This window comes from Trachinotus anak, unplaced genomic scaffold (assembly GCF_046630095.1).
Source record: "Trachinotus anak isolate AG129_WGS33_773 ecotype Australia unplaced genomic scaffold, CSIRO_AGI_Tana_v1 ptg000025l, whole genome shotgun sequence".
Classification (NCBI taxonomy): domain Eukaryota; kingdom Metazoa; phylum Chordata; class Actinopteri; order Carangiformes; family Carangidae; genus Trachinotus; species Trachinotus anak.
The window spans coordinates 16,933,614-16,961,047 of record NW_027273876.1 but is presented as its reverse complement, the minus strand read 5'-3'; the positions used below and the strand labels follow the sequence as shown (position 1 = coordinate 16,961,047).

The window sequence follows — 27,434 nt, the reverse complement described above, 5'->3', positions numbered from 1 at the left end:
CATTAAGCATAGCCTTGAACATGCCTCAACATTTCAGAAAACAATTTCAGTGAGAATGTTTAGAAGAAATATGACATTTTCCTGATCAGCCTGTCACAAAGAGTGTCTTCTCTTTGTCTTTACAGAAAAGGATAAAAAATGTTTAAAGTGATCTCTCAATTATCCAACTTCTTCCAGGTTTGTGCAATAAAGCAATCAATGATGGCACACAAAGAAGATTGCACAACAGAGGCTGACTAGTCTTTCTAGACTAGTCTCAGAGTTTTTGGTGAGTAGTTGAGGAGACTGTGACCAGGGTTTGAATGACAGGGAGGACTGGACGGGTATGACCCCCCCTTTTTAAGGCCTGGACCCCGCCAAAAGAGGTAAAAAACAACCCGGGGGCACTAAAACATTATATTTCCTTCTTACCTGTAATTGTAAATATTACAATATATTTCCCATATTCATGCCTGGAAGAACCTTGTAATATGATTTCAGACACCCCTAAAGTGTGCCGTACCATTTCTTAACCTTGACGTTAGTTCAATGTCTCATCTACCTGCCTAACTCCCATCAGCTAACAGGGGTTAAATTGGGCTGGAGCTCACTGGAGCTGAGCTCTAATAGCGTGAAAAGCACCATTTGACACTCAGTAAACTCATTTTGCTCTGTAAGTGAAAGTTTAAGGTCACTGCGTGATAAGACACTGACAGTGCAGAGACAGACAGAGCAGCAGCAAGTTCTTCAAATCATCAGAGCAAAGTGAGAAATATGCACAAATCTGTTATTGTCATTTATTCCCATGATGCTGCTCCTATCATGCCATGTACATGCAGGCAGGTGTGTGAGTGGGTTACTATGGTTACACTGATACTCTGTTGAAATAAACCTGAAACCTAAACCTAAAAACTTTGCACAACCACTAACACTGTGTCAGCCACTGCCAGTTGCAAGCTAACAAACAACATAAACAAATTAAAGATGCTAACTGCTCTGATATGTCTGCAGTTTGCCAATTTTGGTGCACAATTAATTCATCAAAGACCCTGAGTCTGGGTCTGACTTAGGCTCAACATGTGGCTGAGTCTCTCCGATGTTTCCGTCGCTAATCATCTTGATACTCTTTGCTCTTTCACTGGTCAGTCTAGCGCAAGGAGTGGTGGTGGGTGGAGCACAATGCCTGAGCCAGAATTTCTCAATGAGGTAAGTAAGCGTATGTGCTTCCAGCCCCAGTTTTCCATTTATTTTTCCACTTTTTATGAGAGAAAACCATGTTAAGCAAAATATTAATCATAGCAGAGTATTTTAACATAGTTTAAAACATGTATGGAAGATGTTGCTACATAGTGGCTGAAGCCAGCTGTTCCCAACAGCTGTTCCTCCTCAGAGAGTTAGGTGTTAGTGGTCGAACACACAATCACTTACGCAAATCTTGTCACATGGCAATTAGCTCTAAAGGACACTGCAGGTGGTAAACATTATCTTCCTCTCATGCTCTGACAAACTGTTGTACCTTCCAGGCCACAAACCCACACACTCACTCTCTCACACTCACTCTCTCACACTCACTCTCTCACATGCATAGAAAACCATCCCCATGAGTGCATGCGGTGGGGCAGTTAGTTTAATGATTAACTGGTCGAGTGCTTTGCTGCATCATTTCAAGCAGAGTGAAAGGGAGAGAAAAGCCAACCTATGGAAATGAGAGGTAGCACACATCTTTAAATGTACAGACACACACACATGAAAAACAGAAATACACCCTGTTAGTCCTCCACCGCAGACACAGATGAATCTCATCAGTAAATTTAACAATTTTCTCCCTGGAAAAGACAGAGACAAGGAGACAAGACAAGAGCAGTGTTTTAAGTTTGATTTCTGACTCACCATGTCATTCTTTCGAGAGAATTATAAATAGATGGAAAAAAGCAGAACGAAGTTAGGTTGCGCCCTGTTCCAAAAATGGATGCTGACTCCTACTCCTCATTATCTTGAATGTAAAAGGTCACATTGCTGCACATTCCTGACAGTGCTGAAAACGGCAGGTATTTTAACTCTCAGTGCTGCACTCACAGCTACAATATATCAACTTTTAGCTAAAGTGCAGCAGTTTACTGCACAATTTATTCACAGCGTTCCCAATATGATTTCAGTGCCACTTTTTTTTTTGTGTGTGACGAAACACAAAATCAGCGCAGAGATGTGACTACTTTCAACAGAGCTGAACAACTTTGTAATATGGCTCATGTGTGAACAGATAACAAGCTTGTTTTGTTTTCCTATTTATATGATCTCATATCGTCAGGACAACTTAGTCAGAACTTTGTAGCTTTAGCTTCTCACATTGCCATTAAACAGTCAGAAAACAGTGAATAAAAACCAACTAAGTAACCTAACAACATAAGAAAGAGCAAACTGATCTATCCATTCATAACTTTGCAAAACAAAATTTTTACAAACATCCTAATAATTCTGCAACTCTGCCAAACAGCTTTAAGCAACAAATTTACCACAAAGGAGCATTTGTTGTCTTGATTTCGTAACATATCACCACCTAATGCACAATTTAACTCTGAAGAAAATCCTTTTTTACCCCCATTTTAATTAAGCGCAGGGTGAAAGTCAAGATGACCTCTACGGCACTGTGTCAGCTGCAAGCTGCTGAAAATTAATTACATCAAATATCAGTGAACAGTGTCAATTAAAGAAATTCATAGAGCTTTTGGAGGTATTTGCCCTCTGGTCATATACGCATGAAGTTATGAGAACACAGCACATTCACATGTCCTTGTAGAAAACAAGCTCTGGTGGCCAGTGCTGACAATTTAACATGAACTGATTATCCAGGAGCAGGAGGGTTAAACATAGATAAGTGGCTTCTGTTATTTAAAAATAGTATCATATCAAGTCACTGCACACATTACACAAGCCTTAGCAGTGTAGTGCCAGTGCTATTCATTTTTGGAATAATACTATTCTCTAAAATGATTATTACAAACCAAAGTGCATATTGAAATGCACCAGACAAACCTGGATCATGTCACATGTCTATGTTAACAATGCTCTTAACATCTTTAATAAATTAGCTGTCAAGGCAGAACAATTTCAAAATACTGCAAGAGTGTATTTCCTTCAGTCTCTAGTCACATTGCTAATAATAAAACTCAAAACCATCAGATATGTTTCAAAGAGCTCTGGAAATCAAAAATATACAAAACAGGAGATTAAAGAGAAGTGAGACTGAGCAAGCACATTAAATGTCAGTGGAAGTTGATGTGTGTGTGCGCTTGTGTACATCTTTGCGAGAGCCAATTAAAGTTTGACACATTGAGAGTGAGGACATTTAGGTTAGCCCGCACTTTTCTGAGAAGATGAGGAAAAGGTTAAGACTTGATTTCAGGGTCCCATTTCGGGAAATATACAATTTGCTTTCTTGCAAAGAGTTAAGAGAAATTTGATACATTTAAATATGAAGCTATTGCCAGCACACCTTACCTTAGCCTAGCATATGGTGACCTGATGTCCAGGTTTGACCAGGACAGTTCCCGTTTCTGACAGAACCTGCAGACCTGTAGTATGCTGACAGTTAGCTGTCATGGTAACGAAACAGTCAGTCTTTTCTACAGAGCTCCAGGAGCTGGTTTCACAAAGATATTTTAGAGCGCACTGTAGTGTTAGCTCAGTCTTAATTTTACAGATTTGTCTAAAGTAAGTAAGACCATTTCACAAAAATAAATTCTAATTTTGAAAAAAAAAGGCCCCAGACCAATGTTACCATGGCAACAATCAATGACACCTTTGCTGACCAGTAGCACAAACAAAAAACAGGAAAACATGGCTCATAATTTGTGGTTTACTAACACTGTTATGGCGAGAGCACTGAGAAGGCAAAGACCACAGTGCAGATTATTCTTATTATTGTTACACTCTTTACTAAATTTCCCAATTAAAATGTCCTTGTAACAGTGGAATTCTTCTGAAAGACAAACATTTTCTGCTGGTGTAAACGCAGCGCAGCGGTGGGACACAGCTCCATTTTAATTTTTTTCTTATTTTTTTTTATTTTGAAAAAAGTCTCAATTTACCCACAATTCACTGTTTATGCCACAGTCAAGAGCTAAACTGCTTTGTGCAACAGATGAATTAAGACATCTATCTTAAGTCTGACTATTCATTATATCTAAGCCATAGTCAGAGTCTATCTTTGTGAAACCGACTCCAGGAGGCTTACTCCTTCGTAAGGGACCTGGCAACCAATATGCTGCATTCATGGTGTCTATGGTGTTGAAAGGTGCACTTGGTACGTGTGCTAAGAGTTGAAATAATTGTCCCCAGTCCTCATGAAAAAGCCTGGTGCATGCATAAGTGCATACATGTGCACATGCATGAACATGCAGTAAACTTAACAGTCTTGGTTTGGGGGTTTGAAAATATGGCAACCCTAGCCTAACAAGGACTGAAAACTGGGGAAAACAGTTAGTCTAGCTCTATTTAGAAGGTAAAGAAATCTGCCTGCCAAAGCTCACTTGTCATATTTAATTAGTTTATCCATACAGAAATCAAAGTGTAAAAAAGTGGTGTTTTTTTAACTTTTGGGTAGAGCAGGGCTAGGTTTTCATGAGTTCTTCTAGTTTCATATTTAGTGCACAAGCATCAGAGTGCTAATCAATCTTCTCCTCTAAGTGAATATTTTCCAAAATGTCAGACTATTCCTTGAAGTTTAAAATTTAATTTATTTTAAATTAAGGCTTGGTGTTAAGCATGTTGCAGTGACAGTTATGGTTTGAATTAAGGGCTAGTGAATGTACTATATAGGAGTCCTTACAGGTGGGGAAATACAAATGTGTGTATGTGAGTGCTGATATGAGGAAAAAAATTAAATTGAGTTATTGTGATTCTATATTTTGAATGGTGTTGCTTTGAAATAACCAATAAAACATTCATCATAATCTGCTCATGCTGTCACCCTTCGGTACCAGGGCAGACAGTTCCATGGTAGAGTTGTGATCATGAGGGCAGACACAAACAAAGCATTCCCACAGTGCTCCACTAGCATCCAATAAATGTACTAAAACAACATTTCGATGTCACAGAGACTTTCAATAGGCTTTGCCAGGCAAACAGTGTTTTCAGTTTTCTGATCTAGGAGCTGTTACTTTTTGGAGGTGTATGTTCTCTATTGTTTGTTAACAGAAGAAACAATGACCAATTTTTGTTGTTGCAAAAACTTTCTTCCATGACTGCAGATAAATTATCTAGTTTTTACCTATCCAGCCCATAAAAGACTGCTCTATTTGCTTTCATCCAAAACACAATAGTGTTGTGTGATGTTGTATTCCACACCACTGTCCTATTTTCCAGCTTTATTGCCCGAGGAAAGCTGTATTTGTTTCAAAGCTGCTTCCTCACTTGGCACATTCAGCTGATTGTACTTTTACCTCTTCTGCTGGCTGACATGTTGCTTAAGAAACTGACTACCAAGGTGAGGAAGTGAGTGTAAAATAACAGGCGCCAGATTCAAGGATAATACCCAATATAATGCTAAATGCTTTATACACAGTGTCATCCTCTTAACTTAGCACACAGTGGTGCTTCCTATTTGTGCTGTCAACACCTATCCAAAGACATCCTGCTGGGCTGCATCAACAGTGTGTTTTCAGCTCAGCACTCCTTCCTGCTTTTGGCCTTAATATACTGGAATTTAACCTCTCTCTACTGTTACACTAGCTCTCCTGTAAGTCACTCTGGACGACAGCATCAGGGCTGAAAATATCTCCTTGGGGCAGGTTTTTCCAAATAGCTGTGTCAGACTCTGCAGTTACAGGGAACTTGCTTGGGGGCGCATCAAGATAGTAAAAGACTGAAACAGGTCACTGCTTCTCTGTGGCTGTGACACTTAAAGTGTAGCTGTTCTTCACTGGCACTGTAACCCTTGTCTGCAATTTCCCCCAGGGCACAATGAGCAGAAAATGGGTTAGCCATTAGCAGTAAAAAAAAGGATTTGCCCATCAATAAATAATCACACTTTAAATTACCTTTTTAATTTATCTTAAATGTGTTGTATCCCATAGGGACAAGCAGGATTTAAATACTTTGCAAGTCACATCCCCATACAGAAAAAAGACAGCGGAACAGAACCAGAACATTGGCTCTTAAACCTATGAAAAAAGCTGTATGAAGTTTTCTGGCTCTGGAAGGAGCTTTCTAAACCCCGTTGATGTCATCAGGAGCCATTTAACCAGCAGTGAGGGTTTAATGAAATACACAATCAAGTTGCAGTACGGGAAACGTAGGATCCACTGGCAGATCAGTTCAGTTTAAAGGAAATTCTGGTATTTTTCTAACTCTGTCTTTTTATAATTGTGTCCATTTCGACTCTGGGTCATGCTAACTTTGCATTTGTAAGCCTTACTTTTCAGGTCATTTTTGTTACACCGCGGTTGAATTGAATTGTGCTACATATGAAATGATAAGTAATGGATCTTTGTTTCTACTGCGATAGGTAGGGTGCTTGTTGACTTATCAAACAGCTAGCCAGGTTAGCCCGCAAGTTGTCTGGCAAGCTACAATAGCCAATCCAGAGGGCTACTCTGTGTTCAAGCATTTAAAATGATTTATATAACGCTCATTTGGGGACGTCACATTTTCAGAACCTTTGCAACAAAGGATGAGAGTTAGCGAGATCCATAGACATTACAATGAAAACATCAAAATCCAAAATGTCAACCAAGTATCTATGTGTTTTCACTTACCCTGAAGTCTATACCCACAGTAGAGATGAAGCTCCCAGCTAGAAAGGCTCCATCTTTGAAACGAACCAGCAGACAAGTCTTCCCCACACCTGAATCCCCCACCAGCATCACCTGAGACACAGACACACAGAGAAAGTTATTGGCTGATAAAAGTCAAAGTCATGTTTGTGTATGGGTGGGTGTTAAGAGGCAGAGGAGGGAAAGTGCTCAATTGATAAATTACCTACAAATACACAGGAGCGTAGGTAATACAAAGACTGTCACACATGTATACAGAGGAAACTGAGTCTTTCTAGTCACTCCAGTGGGAAAGGGCAGATTGTAAAGACCACTGGGACAGAGAGGAAGGAGAGGTGGGGCCCGGAGTTTGTTTCCTTCTTTCTTTCTCATCAGGAAACACAAAACTCTCTTCATTTTTGTATCATCGGATATGTTTATGTGTCAATCTAGTGACCCATGCACTGCATCTATTCAAGCTTTTCCAATTTGCTATTCGTAGATTCTGCTGCCAGCAATACATTCTAATATGAAAGTTGACTGTGTTGGATTTGCTGTGATTAAAGGTGATATTTGAGACACTGTACTGCTACAACTGTGCGTATTACACAGAGTCAGAGTTGCAGTGATTTTGGCAGGGTTGCCACCGGAACAGTTGTTAATCAGGGTGCAAAATTAATACCAGCTGCCACCCACATGATGAGAATTTAGATTTGCATATGCTCAATACAGATTACCATCATTCTTTATCATCTGCAATTTATAATTTTTTAGATTAATATGTATGTGTCAGTACTATATAGCCAATGACGCAGCTGCTAATTCTTTCCATTATTGATTAATCTATCAGCTATGTTTTTTTTATTAATCAATTAAATATTTAGTCCATGAAAAGTGAAGAAAGCTGAAATTATGTGCCCAATGTGATGTCTTCAAATGAAACAACAATCCAAATAAAGACATACATTTTAAATGATATTTAAAATTATAGACATTTTGGCAGCAACACGATGGTATTATAATATCCTTACAGAGACTTCCAGTTTGTCTTCACAAAAGAAGCTTTAAGTGACTTTAGAATGAAATATGATACATTTCTGACTTGGGATAGATGCACACAGGCTATAATAAATTGACACATTTCATGGCTATTTACTGTATATAACATACTGACAAAGTTTTACTTTTAATTGTGATGTTTTACATTAACATAATTTCAAAGAGCTCAAAATGTAGAATTTGGTAAAAATGACTTGTGTGTTATGGGTACGTGCAGTAACTGTTTGATGTTTTGACATTATGCCTGCTGCTAAACAAACAGCCTCCTAATGTACTGCTGTCAATTGATCTCATACATAATAGAAACCCCTCCTCATCATCCATTTCATGTTATTGTATTGTTATTGCATTATTACACCATAACTGTGGCACACACCACTTAATGTTTCTTTTGCCCATTATAGTTACTAAACCTTGGCATTTGAAAGGACAAGTGTGGAGGCACAATGGGTATACTTCATAAGTATTTCATATATGTGTGAGGAGTTTGGGACATAAACATGATGAAATCACAGACACTGGGGACAAATTGACCTATATAGACAAAACAATAGACCTGTGAATTTTATTAACTATGCCGCCTGAGGGAAATAATGGTGAAATTAACATTTTCCAGCAAGCCTGCCCCAAACAGCAGCATATCACAACATGTATCCACATAGTACATCACATTTTACAGCTACTGCACAGGGCAAGCTATGGGGGCCCAGTTCAGCCAAGACATTAAAAAAAACTGAGGAAAAGCCAAGCATAACAAATATTTAAAAAATACTCATGGTAAGCAAAGATTATGAGATAGGGGACTTTTCTGTTCAAAATTAAATTCACAGTATGTAACTTTTGCTGCTAGGGGTCTCTCAATCAAAACAATAACAGAAGACGGCATTGGGCGATGTCATGAAATAGCATGGGATCATGGGAGTTGTTGTCTTCACCACAGGGGAGGGACCTTTGTTTCAACTGTTTCCCTGTTAACTTCTGAACCAGACGTTCAAGAGGTTTTTGCTGGCAGCCAAATAACCTGCAGAGGTGTCCTCCTCTCTATAATGAATGGACCAGGGCATTAAAACAGAAGGTAGCAACACCAAATAAAGCAGTTTAACTTTAAAAATAATTGATTCGTTGACACTTTTCGCCGGACACAGCATGTAAGGGAGTGGCTGGTAGCTAAACAGCCAAACATTTGCCTGGCTTTTTTTCTCTGATCCAGACATCCAATGACTAAAATCCTTCATTTGCTTAAAATATATAGTTGTAAAAAACCAAATGAAACAGACTGTTAGCATGATTAAAATCATGTAGTTCTATAAGGTTTGAGAATTGGTGGAAACATTTGGGATTATGTAAGTACACAACTCAACAGAACATATATCATAGGTCTAGTCATTTTTAAACATTCTAATGTGGAAAAGTTACATATTGTAACTTTTATAAAAAATACAAAATCAAAAGTATAACATAGTAAATAGATTACTAACTACTAACTATTTTTAAAAAAAATGAGATACTGAGTCTAATGTCAGTTTGCTAAATCAAACTTTTTACTGGGTTTTTTAGTTTGTAATTTTGACCATTACTTTAACAATTAGGCCTACTAAGTCAAAATTGGACTTTTAACATGCTTAAAATGATGAGGTAATAAGTCCAACGTTATCTTGCTGAATTTTAAACCGAGACGAGATAGTAAGTCAAAATGTTGGTTGTTCTCCTCTGGGCAGAAATGGGTTACCGTATCACCTGTCCCTGAAAACATCAAACTTAACTCACACCTTAACTTCATGGAGACAGTTGTGTGGTAGTGCTGCCGGTTACCAGTTAGAAATCCATTCTGCAATTCAGCCCCTAACCACACACAATAACTGTGGTTTGCGGAAAAAAAAAAAAAAACAAACTCTTGAACTACACTGCAAATACAAGGTTTCTGTTTTAGACGTGCGTACGTAAGGTTTCCACCTCGCAGCAGCAGCAGCAGCCTCGCACCCGTGGTTATTTACTACTGATTGCTTAATTGAATAGCTCAGTTGTCTTTGGCAGTAAGACGTTAAGCCTGAACTCCCAGCTCACCTTGAAGGCGATGTCATAAAACTCCCCACTGTTGCTGATGGAGGGTCTGCTGGGATACACCAGTCCGGAGGACGGAGCAGCAGCGACGGCCAGACCTTTCCCCGTCCTCCCGCTGTCTCTGCCGCTGCTCGGCGACGCCTTGGGGCTCTTGGAGCCCCCTTTGCCTTTCACTGCCTTCTTCCTGGACATGGCTCTGATAACCTGTTCACCTCCGAGCAATTAAGACAGGAGAACGAAGAGGAGAAATACACGAGGTGGCTTTCTTTCAGTCCTCGATACTTTCCTTGTTGAGTTGCGGTCGAGGCGTGAAAAGGCGAAAGAAGTTCACCTGTGCGTCAAAATCATGCCTGTGCGTAAAGCGTAAACTGATAACGGTTTCGCGGACAAAAACTGACTATGAAGCGACACAGCTGTTGTCCCGGTGGTGCAGCTGGATGACGATAAATCAGAGGTCTGCTTCACAATGTAAACAGCTTTCCCTCCTCCCTCTCTCGTATTGTGATGATGGGAGCGCATGAAGGCATGGTTGTTACGGTGCGTTGACAGAGGAAATCCACCCCAAAACAGAAATACATTATACTTTTCCAATGATGGATATTTGTCAACAACAGTAAATGCAGCCTTCCAAATGTAGAAACACTTCTCAAAGTGACGATGAGGCTCTGTTGGCATACTTTGGTGAGACTTTTCTGTCAATCATTAGAAAAGTTAAATTGTCAGTGTCAAACTGTATCTGTCGCGATTTAAATTATTTTTGAACAATCCATCCAAATTAGATCTGTTTAATGTCTTTCAGACTGGAATCAGTGCCCATCACTATACCAGCTGTCAATTTCCAGCATGTTTTATAATTAACTATGTGTCAGCTCCAGGATTTGTCTGTAGATCAAATCATTGCAGTTTGTTAGTTCACTGTTCATCATGATATAATGTAAAAACAACTACAACAATGTTACACTGTGGTAGACATGAAATGTAAATTCTATTTTAGGGTGTATTTTTCTTTTAAAGGTGGAGCTTAGTATTGGCACTGACCAGGGGGCGACCAACCCTCTCAGTTGGTTGCACCAGCACATGATGAGGTCGCCCTCTGAGTAAGTGTGAAATTAAGGGGCCTTATATAAGATTTGGAAAGATGGAGCCAGAGAAGTAAAAGAAGGGGAAAAAAGGTGGGACAAGAAGGCAACAATCACCATGATAATCTAATACACCGGTCAATCATGCAACAGCTTCTCAGTACATATCCTGTGGGTTTATCTACTTAAATAATCAATATTTAGGACCAAAAAGGAAGCAACTAGCACAATATTTGGTGTAGAGCAATACTCAGTAGTGGACATTACAAATACACATAACTCCAAATGCTCTGAATGTGCTTAGGCATCTGCTTGCTAACAGTCATATCAACTTAAAATGGTGATAGTTAATATGCCATGGCTGTGTTTAGAGCTTGTTTTTGCTGCACCCAAGTGGCAAAAAAAAACACCTTCAATTTAGACCTTAATGTCTTGTACAATGCATTTATTGATTTATATGTTTCAAATGAGAAGCTCTTCAAAACAGTCTAATGGAAACACCAACAAACCTATTAGAGGAACTGCATGCCAAGGAAACTTCACATCAACATGAGGAGGTTGCAGTTTGTACACTAGCGAAGACGGTAACATTTAATTTGTAATGTGATTAAATTTCAGCTACATGTGATGCCTCAGTAATGCCTTTAGGCATCAGTTTTCAAACCCTAAAAATGTTTAAATAAGGAGCTGCTGACAAGTTCAAACTAACCCTTCTAGCGTGAGCGTTATGGTTATTAAGAGGTCACTTCCACTTATGTTTTTCCAGTTGTATTTACACTAAATTTGCATATTGGTCATACATGTTTGCTAATTTTTACATGCATGTTTTTGTCTCTAGACACTGAGATTTAACCCGTGTGATTATTACTGCCTGTGGAGCAAATATGTGAGCTGAGGACAATACTGTAACTATCAGGTTATTTGAAAACACCACATGACTCACTGCTTGTCTTTTATAGATATGCCATTTTTGCAGTCATTGTCCTATGTCCACTGTGATGACACATACTATAAAGTATTTGACGTAACCATGAAAAAGGGATGATCTGTCCGCTGCACTAGTGACTCACTTGCTGGAATGTATACAGTGTGTGTGTGTGTGTATATATATATATATATATATATATTGTAACCAGTCTCCCCAAGGGAAGATTTGCTGAGCATCTTTTTCTTTCTACTTTTATCTACAATCTGTTGTACAATCTGTTTTAAACCTTCACACCTGAGAGGTGCCCAGTGCAACCAGTAGGCGTGAGACATCTCTACGTAAAGTAATCTTTCCATTGATGCATCTATGATGTTATCAACTCACTTTTTCGGCCCAGACTTCCCCAGCAGGGAATTGTACCAACAACCCACACCCATTTTGGTCATAACCAGTCTTTGAGCATCATTGCCGCCCCCACTTTAATATTATATCACAGAAAAAACTGGGAAAGTGCCATGAGCCAAATTGGAGCCGGGGAGATGAGACAGACACATGTCCCTGCTGTCTGTTACACAATCACAGCACAAAATGCATGGCCATGTGATCCATCATGCAATCTGTAAGTTAACAATCAAAGTCACATAAAACTGCAAGAAAGGCTGCAAAAGCAATTCTGCTGGGAAATGTATTTGCAGTCCAGAGGCGGAGAAACCTACAAACAGGATGCAGATGTGTTTGATGAGGAGACTATTAAAAACAACCATGCTGTGTAAGTAGCGCATTGTCAAAACCAATGAGCTACAAAATACAGGAGGAGCACGCACACTCATCCAAGATCTTTCACTGTTTATTGATCTTATGGCATATAGTCCATACCATGTATGCAAATATTTGGACAGTTAAAGTGCCAAGTCTCAGCTTTAATTGATGGGACATGTAACTCTTTTAACAGTCAAACAAAATCATTATTAAATACATTTTAATATTTTGTGGAAAATGCTTTTCAGTCACTGACTGACTGAAGACACTTCTTCCGCCGTGATTCTCTCCCAGGCCTTCACTGCAGCCTCCTTCAGCTGATGCTGGTTGTGGGGTCTCTGCCTTTAGTCTGGTCCAGTGGAATGCAGCTCAGTCTGATCAAGATCAGGTGATTGATTCAGCCAGTCGAGGATAATCAACCTCTCCTTGCCCTGAGAAGCTCTTTGGTTGCTTTGGTCGTGCGTTTAGGATGGTTGCTCTGCTGATGGGTGAAATGTCGTCCAATGAGTTTTGATGCATTTGGCCTCATTATTTTCTTCACTTGCATGGTCACATCTTCACTCCTTATATTTACAGACAACTCTAGCTTGATCTAAATGGCAACTCTCAACTCTGAGCTACATGTGAGCTCTTTTGTGTATGAACTAATATTGAAATGACACAGTTGCCCAAGAAACATTTATAGGCCAAGTGTTCAGTTACTTTTGAACCCATGCAATTTGGGCACAATGTGTTTAAAGGGCTACATCTCACACAAAGGCCTTTCAATATTGATGTAAACTGACTCAAATTAAAGCTGAGACGTGGCAGTTTCATATATTATCACAGCACTGAGACGGAGTCTCTGTACAACAAAAAACACATAACTGTTCAAATACTTACAATCTGGACTGTAGTTCGTCCCTTCATACCACCTGCAGCACACATTTTGGAGACTCAGTTCAGTTCAATATCAAATAAATAAAGACGATATTATGAAATAATTATATGAACAAATAGTGTAGAAATAGACAAACCAATGAATTGTGAAATACATTTTTTTAATCAGTAGAGTAGATGGTTTGTTGTGCTGAACACTCACATGGCTGGTCCTCAATCTAAAATAATGACTCTGCTGAGTGTTTTCCTCATCTACTGCTTCAATAGATCACAATCTCACAAGGACAGATTAATAAATGTTGCTCACTGTCTTCGTACTACATGACATGAGGCACAAGAGACGTGAAAGGAACAGGGAAACAACCAAAAAAAATTAAATTTAAGATGCACTGCACATACTAAATGTGTTTCAGGCAGCTCTTTGATAAAAAATCTCCTCTTCAGATCTGTAGAATCCAAATCCAAACAAGGCTCAATTACTCAAATTCAAAGACAAGTAGTCAGAGGAGATTATAATTAATAATGTAGAAAACAACAACAAATGTATTACAATCAATTTTGCAGTCATATAATCTTGGGGAAAACAAATTATTGAAGTCACTTAGAGAGATGAATGGCACAATATAAGGGGAAAATGAATGATGTTATTGGCTCAACAGACAGGTGGGATGTCTGTCAGTCAAAAAACAGAGTAAACATGCACACACATTAGTGCAGGTTGGGTTTACTTGATGTTATGGCTTTGGGAGAGTAAACCACTAAGTCTGGATGGCATCAATTACCTTGAGAACAGCTCCATCTAGTGAGCTCTTTGTGTTATTCCAACTCAGACAAAAACCAAGAATCACAAGCTTGTGCTCAGCTACTAAAATCCCGGTGATGTTAATGCCAGTGAGAACAACTGGGTCTTTGAATCTGATATTATGCATACAATTTCTTTTGATTAAGTAATAAATTGTTTTGTTTTAATTTTCTAATTAATTTTTCTTTTTACTCATCCATAAATCTACTTATCATTTCAGTGTAAAATAAACTTTGAATTCGAAAGCTTTATGTGTTTTTGATTCTCCCCCAGATCCTGCCCCACTTTTCCCGTCAAGGTGCTCGACAATCAGAACAAGATCATCCTGAGAAAGCTGGCGACGGCAAGCTCGTCAGAGGAACCAAAGACCCCACAGCGAGGTTTGTATGACCTCTCAGACACCCAGTAAGTCCCAGCTGATAAAAACTGGCCCGAGCCGATGTGGGACAGGAGCCTAAGGGCCCTCATTACGGAGAGAGACAGGCAGCAAGGCAGCTGGGGAGGTAGAACAGCTTCTGGATCTCACTTTTCATTGCTTCGACACAAAATGCATTCATTGACCACATCTTTAAATCTCCATGAACTGTTTTCTTACTCAAACTTAACCACCAGTAAAACTCTGTGTGTCCACAGTACATTTAGCACTTTTATATGCTATTGTAAAAACTGTTGAAATCTATGTTGGAAACATAAGCCGAAATGTATTTCTGGTGCTTCTGCATCATGCAATTGAAGAAATTCTGCATCTGTCTTTTTTGACACAAAGAGTGAAAGATATGACTCGGTGTGTTGGAGAGTGATAAACTTTGTCAGAATTTATGTAATACCTTTAACTTGACACTAGCGTAAAACAGATATCTCTACATACCTCTTGACTCATTTTTCAGTGTGAGCTCTCTTTCTGCTCACCTGATTAATTTAAGTCCAATATTCACTCTCCTTTTAGCTGTCATTTGGTCCTAATCAACTCTAGAGAAGCAACAGCTTTTAAACAGCTTTGTAGGGTGGAACATGTTAGTATGTGCTGCATTAGATCATAATGCCTCAGTACAAAAATATTTCTTGAATAGTGTTTAAATAAAGAGTTCCTCATAATTTTCAGTGCATAATTACCCCGTGACTACAACCACACTGACAGAGGACAGTGGTTACAAACTAACATTTGCATGATATGCATTTAAGGTGCTGCTTGCTACTGCAGTAAATGATCTTCTTATGCTCAAAAACCCATTTGTTTTTCCTTCAAATTTTAATTTGACAAAAAGATCTGAATCATATCCTGATATCAAATATATACATGTACATATTTGAATTTGACACCAAAGACAACAGTTCTGAGAACATCCATTAAAAAAATCCAAGAATCTTTAAAAATGAACATCAAACAAATATTAAGCAAATGTATGACTCAGAGATAAACATGTCATAACACCATAGGTTAATACCTCCATCTCAGTTTTAGTAAAATGTGCTTATTAGACCATTATTAAGGTCTCTGTGAGAACATACTACAAGAAGATCCTAAACGTTTAAAAATGTTTTTCTCAATGGCAAATATAATGCATCCAACAGTAAAATAAAAATTACATCTCCAAACAATGTCAGTGATAGACCAACTAGGAGCTGAAACTAGGAAAGTAAGAGAATAATCTATGTTGAATGTATGGCCACTTTTACAAAAATGTTAAAATGATATAAGTATGTAAAATGACATAAAAATGAAAATCAAAAGAAAAAAAATTCAACTAAACAGTGTATCCAATATCAGCTAAGCATTGTTTAATGTTTATTCAGCCTGTAATGATAATAGAATAAAAGGTTACAATCTCAAACCATTTGGACCCTGTGAAAAGAAGCCAGTCAGGGTCACCCACAACTGGTCACCCACAGTGTTGAGCCTTCCTTTTAGCCTCTTAGCTCGTGATCAGTTTTATAATTGAGGAATAGACAAATGTTTTTAATATGTGAGGTTCAGTGTTTTATGCCCATGTGTTCATGAATTAAACAACCGTTCTAATCTGCGAGTTTCATTTTTTCATTGGTCATTTTCATACTTAATATTATAGGCCACAGGACCTTCCATGGTGAATCCAAGGTAGAAGGATACGTCTTCCCGGCTGTATCCACTGCGGATGTCACCCAGATAAACAGGACGTACCAACATTTTTAGATTTCCACCATAGCTGACATAAATGTCACCGTTTTCTGATTTCCCTTTAACTCTTAATAACTTCTTCTGGACCTCTGGCTCGTTCCATGCTGCACCACTCTGCCAGAGATGGTGCAGGTTTCGTGACTGACTACTTTGGCTACAGCGAGAGTCGTCCTTTTTTGAAACACTGACCAAAATTTGATCAAGCTTCACTTTAGAAACTATTCGCCTGAGTCCACTGGATTTCCCAAGGAAGAAATGAGTAATAGCAGTTCTTACTGGAAACATGTGAGAGAAGCGTTGATGAAAAGATTTCTTGGCTGATGTGATGTATGTGCTGATGTCTTTATAGGTTCTACAGTTTTCAAGCCTTTGGTTTTGTGCAGGCCACATGAGCAGCATGGAGAGGTAGTACAGCTCTGTCAGTTTTGAATGAGTACCCACCTTTTGCAGTTCCTCATTCAAAAGGTCAACCAAGTCTTCATATTTTTTCAGCAATGTAGAGGAGGGCTTGATGTTGTGCAGAACTATGTTTGCCAGAATGAAGTTGACTGTATCTGTAACACTTCCCCTGGCTGAATTGTCAAATATAAACTGCCATTTTTTAAGAATGTGCTCCATTTCCACTCCACTTTTGTCATTCAAGCACTGCAGAAGTCCAGCAAATGAGTCTGCTCGCTTCATTTCCAGACAACACCTCTGGTCCACTAATGTCTGGTGGAGACTCAGTTTGGGTTTACTGGCTGTTTCAGATGCCTTCTCCTCTTCTGAGCTACTGAATATTTGAATATACTTTCTGAAGTACTCAGACACCTTTCGTTTGTGTCTTTCATCAGCTGTTTCCCTTTCCGTTGACCTAGGCTTTAGGTATAAGAAGTAGGTCTCAAAAAAGGAGAAAATTTCCTTCAGCCTTGGCTTCAAGGACTTCAGAAATCTCTCATGTTCTGCCAGGACAGTCACAAACTGGTTGCTGGGATCGTGTAAACTGCTCACTGGGTGGTGATCTCTAAGAAACTGGAGCATTTGATCTCTTTTATGTCTGTCACTGACAGCAAATAGAGGAAGATCTTTAATGACATCAATAAGGATCATCATGACTTCTGTCTCTCCAACATAGCCTGATATATTGTAGGACTTTGGTTTCTTTTTGGTGTGTAGATCAAAGGGATCTACTTGTTCATCTTTCTTGGCTAGTTCCTGTGAATCCTGGAATGCCTTTACAGCCTTGAATCCTAATGTAAGGCATGTTTCCAGTGCTTCGGGAGTGACAACCTTAGAATGTTCAATTTCCTTTTTGAGATGGATCTTGTACACTTGTCCGACTGTATCTGCAATGTAAGAATTTGAATTTTTCTCTTGTGCATCCAAAGCCCACTTGAGGGCAGATTTGAAGTCTTTTTCTTTCAAGCAGAAATGTCTTGCCAGTGCTTGTGGCAGTGTTGCACTTCTGTCAAACCTCTCTGTGGCTCTTTCTAGGACTTCTTTGATTTTTTGAGGTCCTTCCTCCTTATGTATGTCTTCAATCAATGGAGAAAACAGTGTGTCTTTGTCATCCCCCTGTTCTTTTCGGTGACGTGTGATGAGCATGCTGTGGATGTTTTGGAGAAGGAAGTCTTTTCCCATGCATGATTTGTAGAGTTTGTCACAGTGCAAAACATTAGTAGTTATATCAGCCAGAGAAAGTTTGTACTTCTTGGTAAGGAATTCAAGACAATTCCTTGCAATCATTTGGTGTAAGAATCGTACTGCTTGATAGGTGCCATGTTCTTCAACTGTGAAAGTGATCATTAATGTGAAGTAGGGATTCATTTTCTCATCAAGAGTTTCTTGCTTCCACAGAGCACTCCTTATCCCAACTAACTCTTCACAAAGAGAGAGTGACATGTGGGATCCATTGACATAGGTGTTTAGCAAAGCTAGGAAGGAGAAAAGCCTACCTTTCTGGGTAGAAGCGTCAAGATCTTTAACAATGTTGCTTACCAGATTGATGATGTAAGTCTCACTGAAATTATTTGTCATGATCATGAAGGCATAGAAAGTTTCTGGCTTTTCATGGTGGTCCTTGAGCTGTTGAAACTTCTCATAAAACAAACTCTGCTCCTTGGTGGACAACTTGTTGGTGATGAACACATTTGCAATGCGGCTATTGTTGGACCTCTCAGCAGGGAACTGGGTTCTCTCACAGTTCAGAATGATTACCATTAGACTGTTATGTCGTTTCCCATCACTGGCAAGGATGCACTGCTTTAGTTCCTCTACATCATCCCGGTTGTCCACTAAGATAAGAACAGGTGTATATCCTGGCTGCTCCTGTTTGCCATATGTCAGCAGATTCATGACTTGGGCTGCAATTTCATTATTTGTTGCCATGTTATTTTTAACAACAGCACATCTGAATTTATGCCTCAAGTTCCAAAGAACATGCATCGCTAGAGTCGTTCCCCCACATCCAGGGTGATGGAAGAGATTGATCATGACACATGGAGATGTGTAGCCTGTCACAGGTGTGATCAGGTCATAAAGCTCATTGAATTTGTCTCGTTTGATGAATGGCAGGCTGTCTTTCATCTCAGAAAGGTAAAAGTTCCACCATGAGACTTGTCCTCCTCTGTAAAAGTCCTCCTCTGTTCTCATTTTGAATTCCTGAAAGGAATCCTTTGTTTCGATTTCAGTGTTTTGGCATTCATTTTCACACAAGATGTCCAAAACAGTCATAAGCTCCTCATCTTTTTTTGCCAGCAGGACGGAACTTGAACCTGTGGATGGCAAGAATCTCCTGGAAGATTGTGTTTGGGGTTCTCTAAGTTTTTTGATAGTGCTTGATATTTCATTCAGACTCAGTTCATAGATGCATTTACTGGTGATGTCCTCTTTACAGCGAAACTCAATCAGCTGCTGCCAGTGCTTGAATACGTTGGAGTTTTTGCAGATGCACAACATATTGTCAGCACCTTCCAGCGTGCGATAGATTGCACAGAAGGTCTCCAAAATAGGGCTTGAGATATCAGTTACTGCTGAGTGTAGAATGAACACCACGAGTCTGTCTTTGGAAAGCAAATCTGGGCTGCAAAGCAATGAAACCATGTTGTTAACATCACCTGATCGTTTTTTAAGCCATTCACTTTGTGTTAGTGGCTTGCCTGTCTCATCCTCTTCATTCACACGCCCATTGCAGAAAATCCAACTTGTTTGCTTAAACAAGTTCAGTTTTCTAATAACCGCAGTTACACTGTCCTGAGTGGTGTACATGCATGGGTAATGCAGATTGGCAATGTGATCACTTCTGTAAAAATTACATGTCCCATTCACATCAGACTCTGGATCAAAATCAAGTACTGCAAACAACTTCATCTCTTTCAGAAAATCCAAGTGCTCCAGTTGGTTTGAATGACATTTGTCTGTGACAACAATAGCTTGAAGGGAATTCTCGAATGCATCTCTTCCACGAGTTATCAGCTGTTTTAACCGTTGACCCTGATGGCTTTGGGATGGTTGCTTTTCTTCCTTTTCCTCTGCAGCTTTTCTTGCTGAGGCCCAACACTGGACTTTATCAGCCAGCCCCTTCATCTTCTCTTGACATATTCGAGGATTAGTATCAGCTAAAATGTTGATTGACCTTGGGCCATCCCGCACAAAGAGACATTCAGTTTTGCTTTGTTGCTTTTTTTCTGCTGATGCAATACCCAACAGAGTATAGAAAATATTCTGCTGTGTCTCTGAATATGTTGGAATTACATCAACCTCAATCACCCATTTGTTTAAAGTTGTTCCATTTTGAGAGTGAACTGGTACAAAATTTGGAGGCCTGATGCACATTCTGGCAACATTTACATGTTGTTCTTCAAAGTATTCACTCAGACATGATTCAAACGCCTCATTATACTTACTGAAAGAGGTGATCTTGTGTCCAACTACTTCACCGTGTCCCTGTTCCGGCTGGTTGTGCACTCCAAAATGAATTGTGCCATTAGTTCGTGAATTCATGCAGCTTGCAGCAAAGCTGAATATTTCTTTTGTGAATTCATAAAGGATCTCTCTTTCACTGGCTTCATTTGCACTAGGCAGAAGCTGGTACTCGTGCACAGGATCAAGGAGATTACTTGGACCGGCTACAGGAGGAAGAATGTCATTTTCTATGTAGAAGATGTTGGAGTTGCTTTTGTCAAAGGGCCGGATCTCACATATTGGCCTCTTAAATTGCAGAAATGTTGCATTGTCAGTAATTTCAGTATGTAATTGTATATCATTTGTTGTGTTCTGATCTATTACAGATTTTATTCTGTCTCTTGCTATCTGCAACATCTGCACTGTGGAGCTTTGACTTTGAATTCCTGAATCTGACGAAACAGTTTCAGTTTCCATAGATTCATCCATAGTCCCTTTCACTGCCACCATCTCTGTACTTTTCCACATTTCACCTTTGCTGAGTTCACAATGGCTCTTTGGCATTCTCACATGGGGCTCAAAAGTCCCTGAATGTCTCTGGAACCTCTCCACTTGTCCTATGATTTGTATTGCTGGAGCTGGTGGAACACCTAGTTCTAACAAGTCGTTTTTCTCATAGGAGACCAAGCAAGCTCCTGACAACTCTTGGTCATAGAGATCTTGTGCGATTTTTTGTGGCACTCTAAGTCTAATGATCAGCCAGTCTTTGACATGTTCTTTGGTCCAGTCCTCCATCAGCGGTGGGAGTTTGAGCTCATACTCTGCCTGTACACCAAGAAGTTTAAATAAAAGGAAAATCAATGACAGCAATTTCTTTCCAAACATAAACTACTACAATTAAGATAAAACAGCTTTAACATACCTGTGGCCCAGAATGGGACTGTGTTGGGACAGGTATCTCGTTCCTGTAAACAAAAAACAAGAAATATGCTAATTATAGCAAATTATGCTCTTTCTAGAAAGAATTCTAGGATACTGTAGACTGACTATTGCTCAGTCTGTGACAATAAATATGGTCATTGTGTTCATATTGTGACTACAAAACACTAACATTTGGTTCAGCTGTGTGATAATCAGTCAATGTACAACCCCATTTCCAAAAAAGTTGGAACACTGTAAAAAAATAAAGAAAAACAGAATCCGATGATGTGCAAATCATGTAAACCCATATTTATCCGGTTGAATATCTCAGAACTAATCAGGGTAATTGGCAGTAGCTGATTGGGTATAAAAAGAGCCTCCCAGAGAGGCAGAGTCTCTGTGCAGTGAAGATGGGAAGAGGTTCACTCTGTGAAAAACTGCATGGGCAAAAAGTGCAACAACGTAGACATGTTCCTCAGCGTAAAATCAGTGATGGTATGCAGGTGCATCAGTAGCTTGGATAGCTTGCACATCTGGGAAGGCACCATTAATGCTGAATGGTACATACAGGTTTTAGAGCAACATATGCTGCCATCCGGACGTCTTTCTCAGAGAAGGCCTTGCACATTTCAGCAAGACAGTGCCAAACTGCATTCTGAGCATATTACAACAGCATGGCTCCTTAGTAGAAGAGTCTGGATGCTAAACTGGCCTGCCTGCAGTCCAGACCTGTCACCCATTGAAAACATTTGGTGCGTCATGAAACAAAAAATAAGACAAAGGAGACCCCAAACTGTTGAGCAGTTGAAATCCTATATCAGGCAAGAATGGGGCAACATTTCACTTTCAAAACTCCAGCAACTGATCTTCCTCAGCTCCCAAACATTTACAGAGTGTTTTTAAAAGAAGAGGTGATGCAATATAAAATAAGGTAAACAATCTTATTCTTCTGCTGGGATATTATGTAAAACATTGTTATAGCTTATTACTGTTTCAAATGAGCCAAATATTAGATGGGATATCTTATTAAGACAAAGTTAGATGTATTTTTTTAAATTAGATTATTTTTCTAATGAAACACATGCTTGACAAGATTATTTTTCTTTTTAGACAAAAAATGAGACTAATTTCCTAGAAACAAGACTTTTTTACTGTCTTGAAATTCCTCTTTTGCAGTGTAAGTAACAGAAATGAACAGTGCTTACACACCACGTTGTTTTTGAGGGTTTAAGATTGTTGGCCAACTCCCATGTATTTTGTTGTTTTGATTACTCAATCTGTTTGTGATTTGAAGGTCTGTAGTTTATAATATCTCTAACAACACTGCCCCTGAGTATCCCAAAGACCACTTTTGCAGGGTTAGGTTAACTTGCCCATTAAATTGGAGCTAGTGATGCTGGTCAAAAAAACATGTAACCATTATTCTTATGCACTCACTGGGTACTGGGTAGGGTCTCCCTTTTGCTCTCTCAGCTTCACTTCATCATGGCATGAATTCCACACAATGTTGGAAACATTCCTTTTTAGGTTGTGGTGCATGTTGACATGATTACATAATGTCTGCTTTATGACTTGGTGCATTGTCATGCTGGAAGTGACCATTAGAAGATGGTAAATTGTGGCCATAAAGGATGCACATGGTAAGCAACACTACTCAGGCTGTGGCATTAAAACATTCCCCACACCATCAGACCACCACCAGCCTGGACTTCTGACATAAGGCAGGTTGTGACCATGGATTCATGCTGTTGACACTAAATTCTGATCTGAATTCTCATCTGCTTCCTCAGCAGAAATCCAGATTCATCACACCAGGCAACATTTTTCTGGTCTGCAACTGTCCAGTGCTGGTGAGCTTGTGCCCACTGCAGCTTCATATGTTTGTTAAAATATCAGTATTTTCTATCAGCTCCAACCAGTCTAGCCATTCTTCTCTGACCTTTCTCATCAACATCAGCATTTCCATCCACAGAACTGCCGCTCACTGGATGCTTATCTGCATGATTTTATACATTGCACTACTGGCACATGATTGGCTGATTCATCCAGTTATCCAGGATGAATGAGCAGGTGCATGGGTGAGTGTATGACTTCGGGTGATTTTTTAAATTGATTTTATTGCTGATGATACACATTGTATGTGTTATATGGATTTGATGGTTGTATGAAGGCAACTGGACTGAGCCTTTTGCAGATACAGTGTAAGTGACCTCATTGTGTCAAATGCACATAACTAAACCTTTTTATTCAATAATTTCAGTTTAGGTATTCTGACATGTTCTGGCACGTGGTGTTTGCCACATTTGTCATAAATAGCTTATCAGAATTCAAAACCGTGGACACCTCAATGTTAATGTTGTGCAACACAATTACAAAGAGAAGATGGTGAGAGTCCCACCTACTCTGTCCAAAATGGATACAGCTAGGAGGAATTGAAGTGAAGATTTTTTAAATTATTTTATTATTTTTTTGTTTTTGTTAAACTACTAACACCTGCTTTCTAAGGTGAAAATGGAAGCCACTGTGTTGCAAGTAGAAATTAAAGTTAAGGGTGCCTGAATAAATTCAAATCCCAACCAAAGAGCATACCTGGTTTAATGAAATGTGGTACAGAGGAACAATAATGACATTAATTCTAAACATACCTTTTCTCATTGCTGAAATATGGAGGTTCCTCTTTTGAGAAGTCACTCGTCATAGAGAGACGGCTTGAAGAACTCTCTTGCTTCTTCTGCTTGGCATCCATCTTTGCTTCGTCATGAGGATGTGGACTGGGCTCCTAGACTTTCTTTCATTATCTCCTAGAAGGAGAAGGATGACTCTGTAAATAGTGATACTGGACACACACACATCACTCCATTCTTCTCAAGACCTTTGGTAGTCAGGAGGCAAAGGCTTTTCACTCTTTACCTGTTGATTGTATTATGTGGCTGATTTCTTTGCAGATACTAGCGGTGGGTGTGGCAAAGGGTCATTAGCACCTGGTCCCATCGGCAATCCTAGCACACCTGGGCCCAATTGGTTCTAGTCCTCACTCCTCCCTGAGGCACCCATTTGGTTCTGGTCGGCATTTGGCTTGTGTTGTTTGTGTTGCCGTGTCATACAACATTGCACTTAAACACTTCTTCACTTATGCACCCACTTACACTGCTTATATTACATGTCATTGTTTGTTTTAGTTATCTTCTTAGATCTATTGTTTTTCAATAAAACATTGTTAATTTGCTTGGCTTTTGTTACTTAAGTATTCAGAAGTACGTTTTTTATGTTGACACAATGTTGTATTGTTCCACACTGCACTTACAGAACCTAATGACTCAAACAGCCTATTGAATGACTGATTCCCTAATCTGTACCCTGCAACCTTTATCTAATGTAGCCACTGAAGGGCCACTGTCAAGTTCAAATTGAGCTGTTAAAGAATGCAGCATCACAACATAACTGACAGTGTAGAAGTTGGGTGTGATTGTGTTTTTTCCCTTTGATTAACAGTGTATGGTCTATCAGATTTTTTTTCCTTTTTTCCAAAATAAAATAAAATATCAACTGACTAAAAGCTGTGGTTCGAAATAATAAATATTTCATAGAAATGAACTGGATCACTAGTCGTTGGGGATGGTGCTGCTAGAGGTAAATCAGCTGAAACGGATTTCATTGTCAAATACAACAAATGTGTCAATCAGATGGACCTGGACTTTCATTTATTGTCTTTTCCAACAACTCTTTCATGGACAACAACAATAATAAATTTGAATAATGGTCATTTGTAACAGCCATTCATGGTCAAACAAATCATTTGCCAATATTTTTACAGTCCAAGTCTATGTTCTTCTGTCTTAGGCTCTTAACTACAGCACTTATGTATTGGGCTCGGAGAGCCTCCAAAAAGCTATGACCTACACTCAGCACTGAGCTGGCACCATGCAGACACTGTTTTCAGCCTGGGACAAAACTGAAGACAGTCTATCACAGGGCTGACATATAGAAACAAGAAACCATTGCCCCACACATTCACACAATTTAGAATGAATCTCTGTCTTTGTACGCAGGCTCAGGGATTATATTGTTTACATAGTTTTTATAATTTGTTTTCTTTTCTAAGACCAATTTAATAATTGTGAATTTATTTGGGTAGCATTTGTTATTTATACTTTGTTCCATTTTTGAGCAATAGTACTATTATTTTGAAGGCTTAGCAAAAGCTGCACACAAAATCCTGTTGGGCTGCTCTAGTGAGTATATGAGTCATTGACAACATCGGCAAGCAAGCAGCAAACATGGACGTTGCATATGAGCCACTAAAAGTTTATGCTGGTTACAACAGACTTTCATATTAATTACAGCTATGCAGAAACTCTGTTGCATATAAAATTTCCATAAATAGCATACCAAACTTACTTCATTGCCAATGTCTTTTCTGTATAATGATGAACAGTCACAATTCTTTCTCAAGTGAAAAGAGAGTAACTAAGCCAAGATGTGGAAGAAGTGAAACCTGTGTGGCACAGCTTTGCCAGTCTCTTCATTCCAGAGTGCACAGTCAGACACTAGAGAGGACAGTTTTACCTTCAGGCTTATTTCCATGTAAATGGGTGTGTTTAATGTGAGGATTGTCTTTCTTTAACTGAGTTTTAAAGTGACTGGACTTTTTTTGAGCCTGGCTCAGAACAAAGATATTACATAATCATTTAAATTGTGAAGAAATGTATTTGTGCACATTACAATCAAAGTGTTCTCTAAAAAACACCTTTACAAATAAATTGTCAACACTTAGAAGTGATTATGTGTACACATTAGCTTGACCAGTGGAATGATAAAGTTGCTAAATGCTACCTTAGCTAAATCATGCAAAATCATGCGAAACAGGGCTGACATCTCCTAAACAGACACAGCAGATTTTCTACATAAAACAGTTGTGGATTGTTCCGGTTTCTTACCTTAGTGTCCTTGTGTTTGTGCGTTTTGTAGCAGTACTTCACAGGTCTTGTATAACGGACAAATCATGTGATAAAAAACCCTTCATGTCTAAAAAATAACACTGATCCACAAATTTGCTAAGATTCTTAGGTGGCTGGTTTTCACATCAACTCTGAAGACGACGATGATCACTGCAGATTTTTGTTCCAGGAGTGGCTGGTTTGTGTGTATGTGGGTGTGTCAACATCAGTCAGAGGGATCAGAACCAGAAAGACAATGTGGTGTGTTCAGCAGTGAATAGAAAATATTATGCCATTCAGACACACATGACCACATCAACACAGGAATCAGGTTTACTATTGGTTTACTTTTGCTTCTTTAAGTATTTTTAGGTCATGTCAGTTTTGCCTTATACATGTAGGAGAGGCTGACCAGCAGGCTGTCTATGTAAGACTTGCATTTTACTAACACCATACTCCCATAAATGTCACCAGAGCATATTTTTGCACTAGTCTATTTTCTTCCTTTTTACACTTGTATCTACAATAATTGTGTCTTGGGATCTGAGAGCTTCCAAAAAGCTGTGTATGGAAAGCCATTTGAGCATTTATTCCATATCCTTGATATCAGGCATCAGTTTCCTTCACTAGTTCGGCCTTTGTCAGCACTAGTAGGACATTTGGCCACACTAGTTGACCAAAAACTCCTACTAGTGATGCCTTTGCCGCAACTAGTGGCACTTTTGTCGAACTAGTTCCACTACATTCCTTACTAGTGATGCCAGGAGCTGCACTAGTAGCAGCAAAATCCAAACTAGTCAGCTTTTTTACAGACTAGTGCCCCTCTGGACCAAACTTGCAACACTCAAAGTCTTACTAATTAACTAGTAAGCTGCAAAAGCTCCGACATGTAAACTAGTAGCAGCTATTCCCCTCACTAGTTTACTAGTAACCTACAATTTTTTGGCACTAGTTAACTAGTGAGAGCCAAAATCCTCACTAGTGACACTAGTGACACTAGTGACACTACTGAGGATTTTTATACCTTACTAGTTAACTAGTGAAGGTATATATTGACATTACTAGTTAACTAGTGAGGCTCAAAATGTTTACTAGTTAACTAGTGAGGCCCAAAAAATCCACTAGTGACACTAGTATGAGACATTTTGACGTAACTAGTCAACTAGTGAGGTGTAAAATGTTTACTAGTTGAGCTAGTGGAAACTCAAATCCTCACTAGTCACACTAGTTAGAGCCTTTTG

General features: G+C 39.1%; 2 protein-coding genes across 3 annotated transcripts in view; both read right to left on the bottom strand.

Moving 5' to 3' along the window:
• The window catches only part of LOC139608550 (ras-related protein Rab-26), a 100,457-nt gene extending 90,059 nt beyond the window's left edge, over positions 1-10,398 (bottom strand). Inside the window, exons 1-2 of one of the 2 annotated variants that reach the window (XM_071462435.1) lie at positions 9,855-10,398; positions 6,735-6,845 (exon numbers count right to left, since the gene is read on the bottom strand). In XM_071462435.1, the coding sequence (XP_071318536.1) occupies positions 6,735-6,845; positions 9,855-10,043 (300 nt within the window). In that variant the 5' untranslated portion in view covers positions 10,044-10,398. The remainder of the gene's footprint in view (positions 1-6,734; positions 6,846-9,854) is intronic. The other variant, XM_071462436.1, reaches the window with a different exon arrangement.
• Positions 10,399-15,525: 5,127 nt separating this feature from the next.
• Positions 15,526-21,338, bottom strand: LOC139609072 (sterile alpha motif domain-containing protein 9-like). Its single transcript, XM_071463320.1, has 2 exons — positions 21,258-21,338; positions 15,526-21,160 (listed from the first exon to the last, which is right to left on the bottom strand). The coding sequence occupies exon 2, from the start codon at positions 21,128-21,130 to the stop codon at positions 16,334-16,336; it is 4,797 nt and encodes a 1,598-aa protein (XP_071319421.1). The 5' UTR covers positions 21,131-21,160; positions 21,258-21,338; the 3' UTR covers positions 15,526-16,333.
• Positions 21,339-27,434: the final 6,096 nt, after the last annotated feature.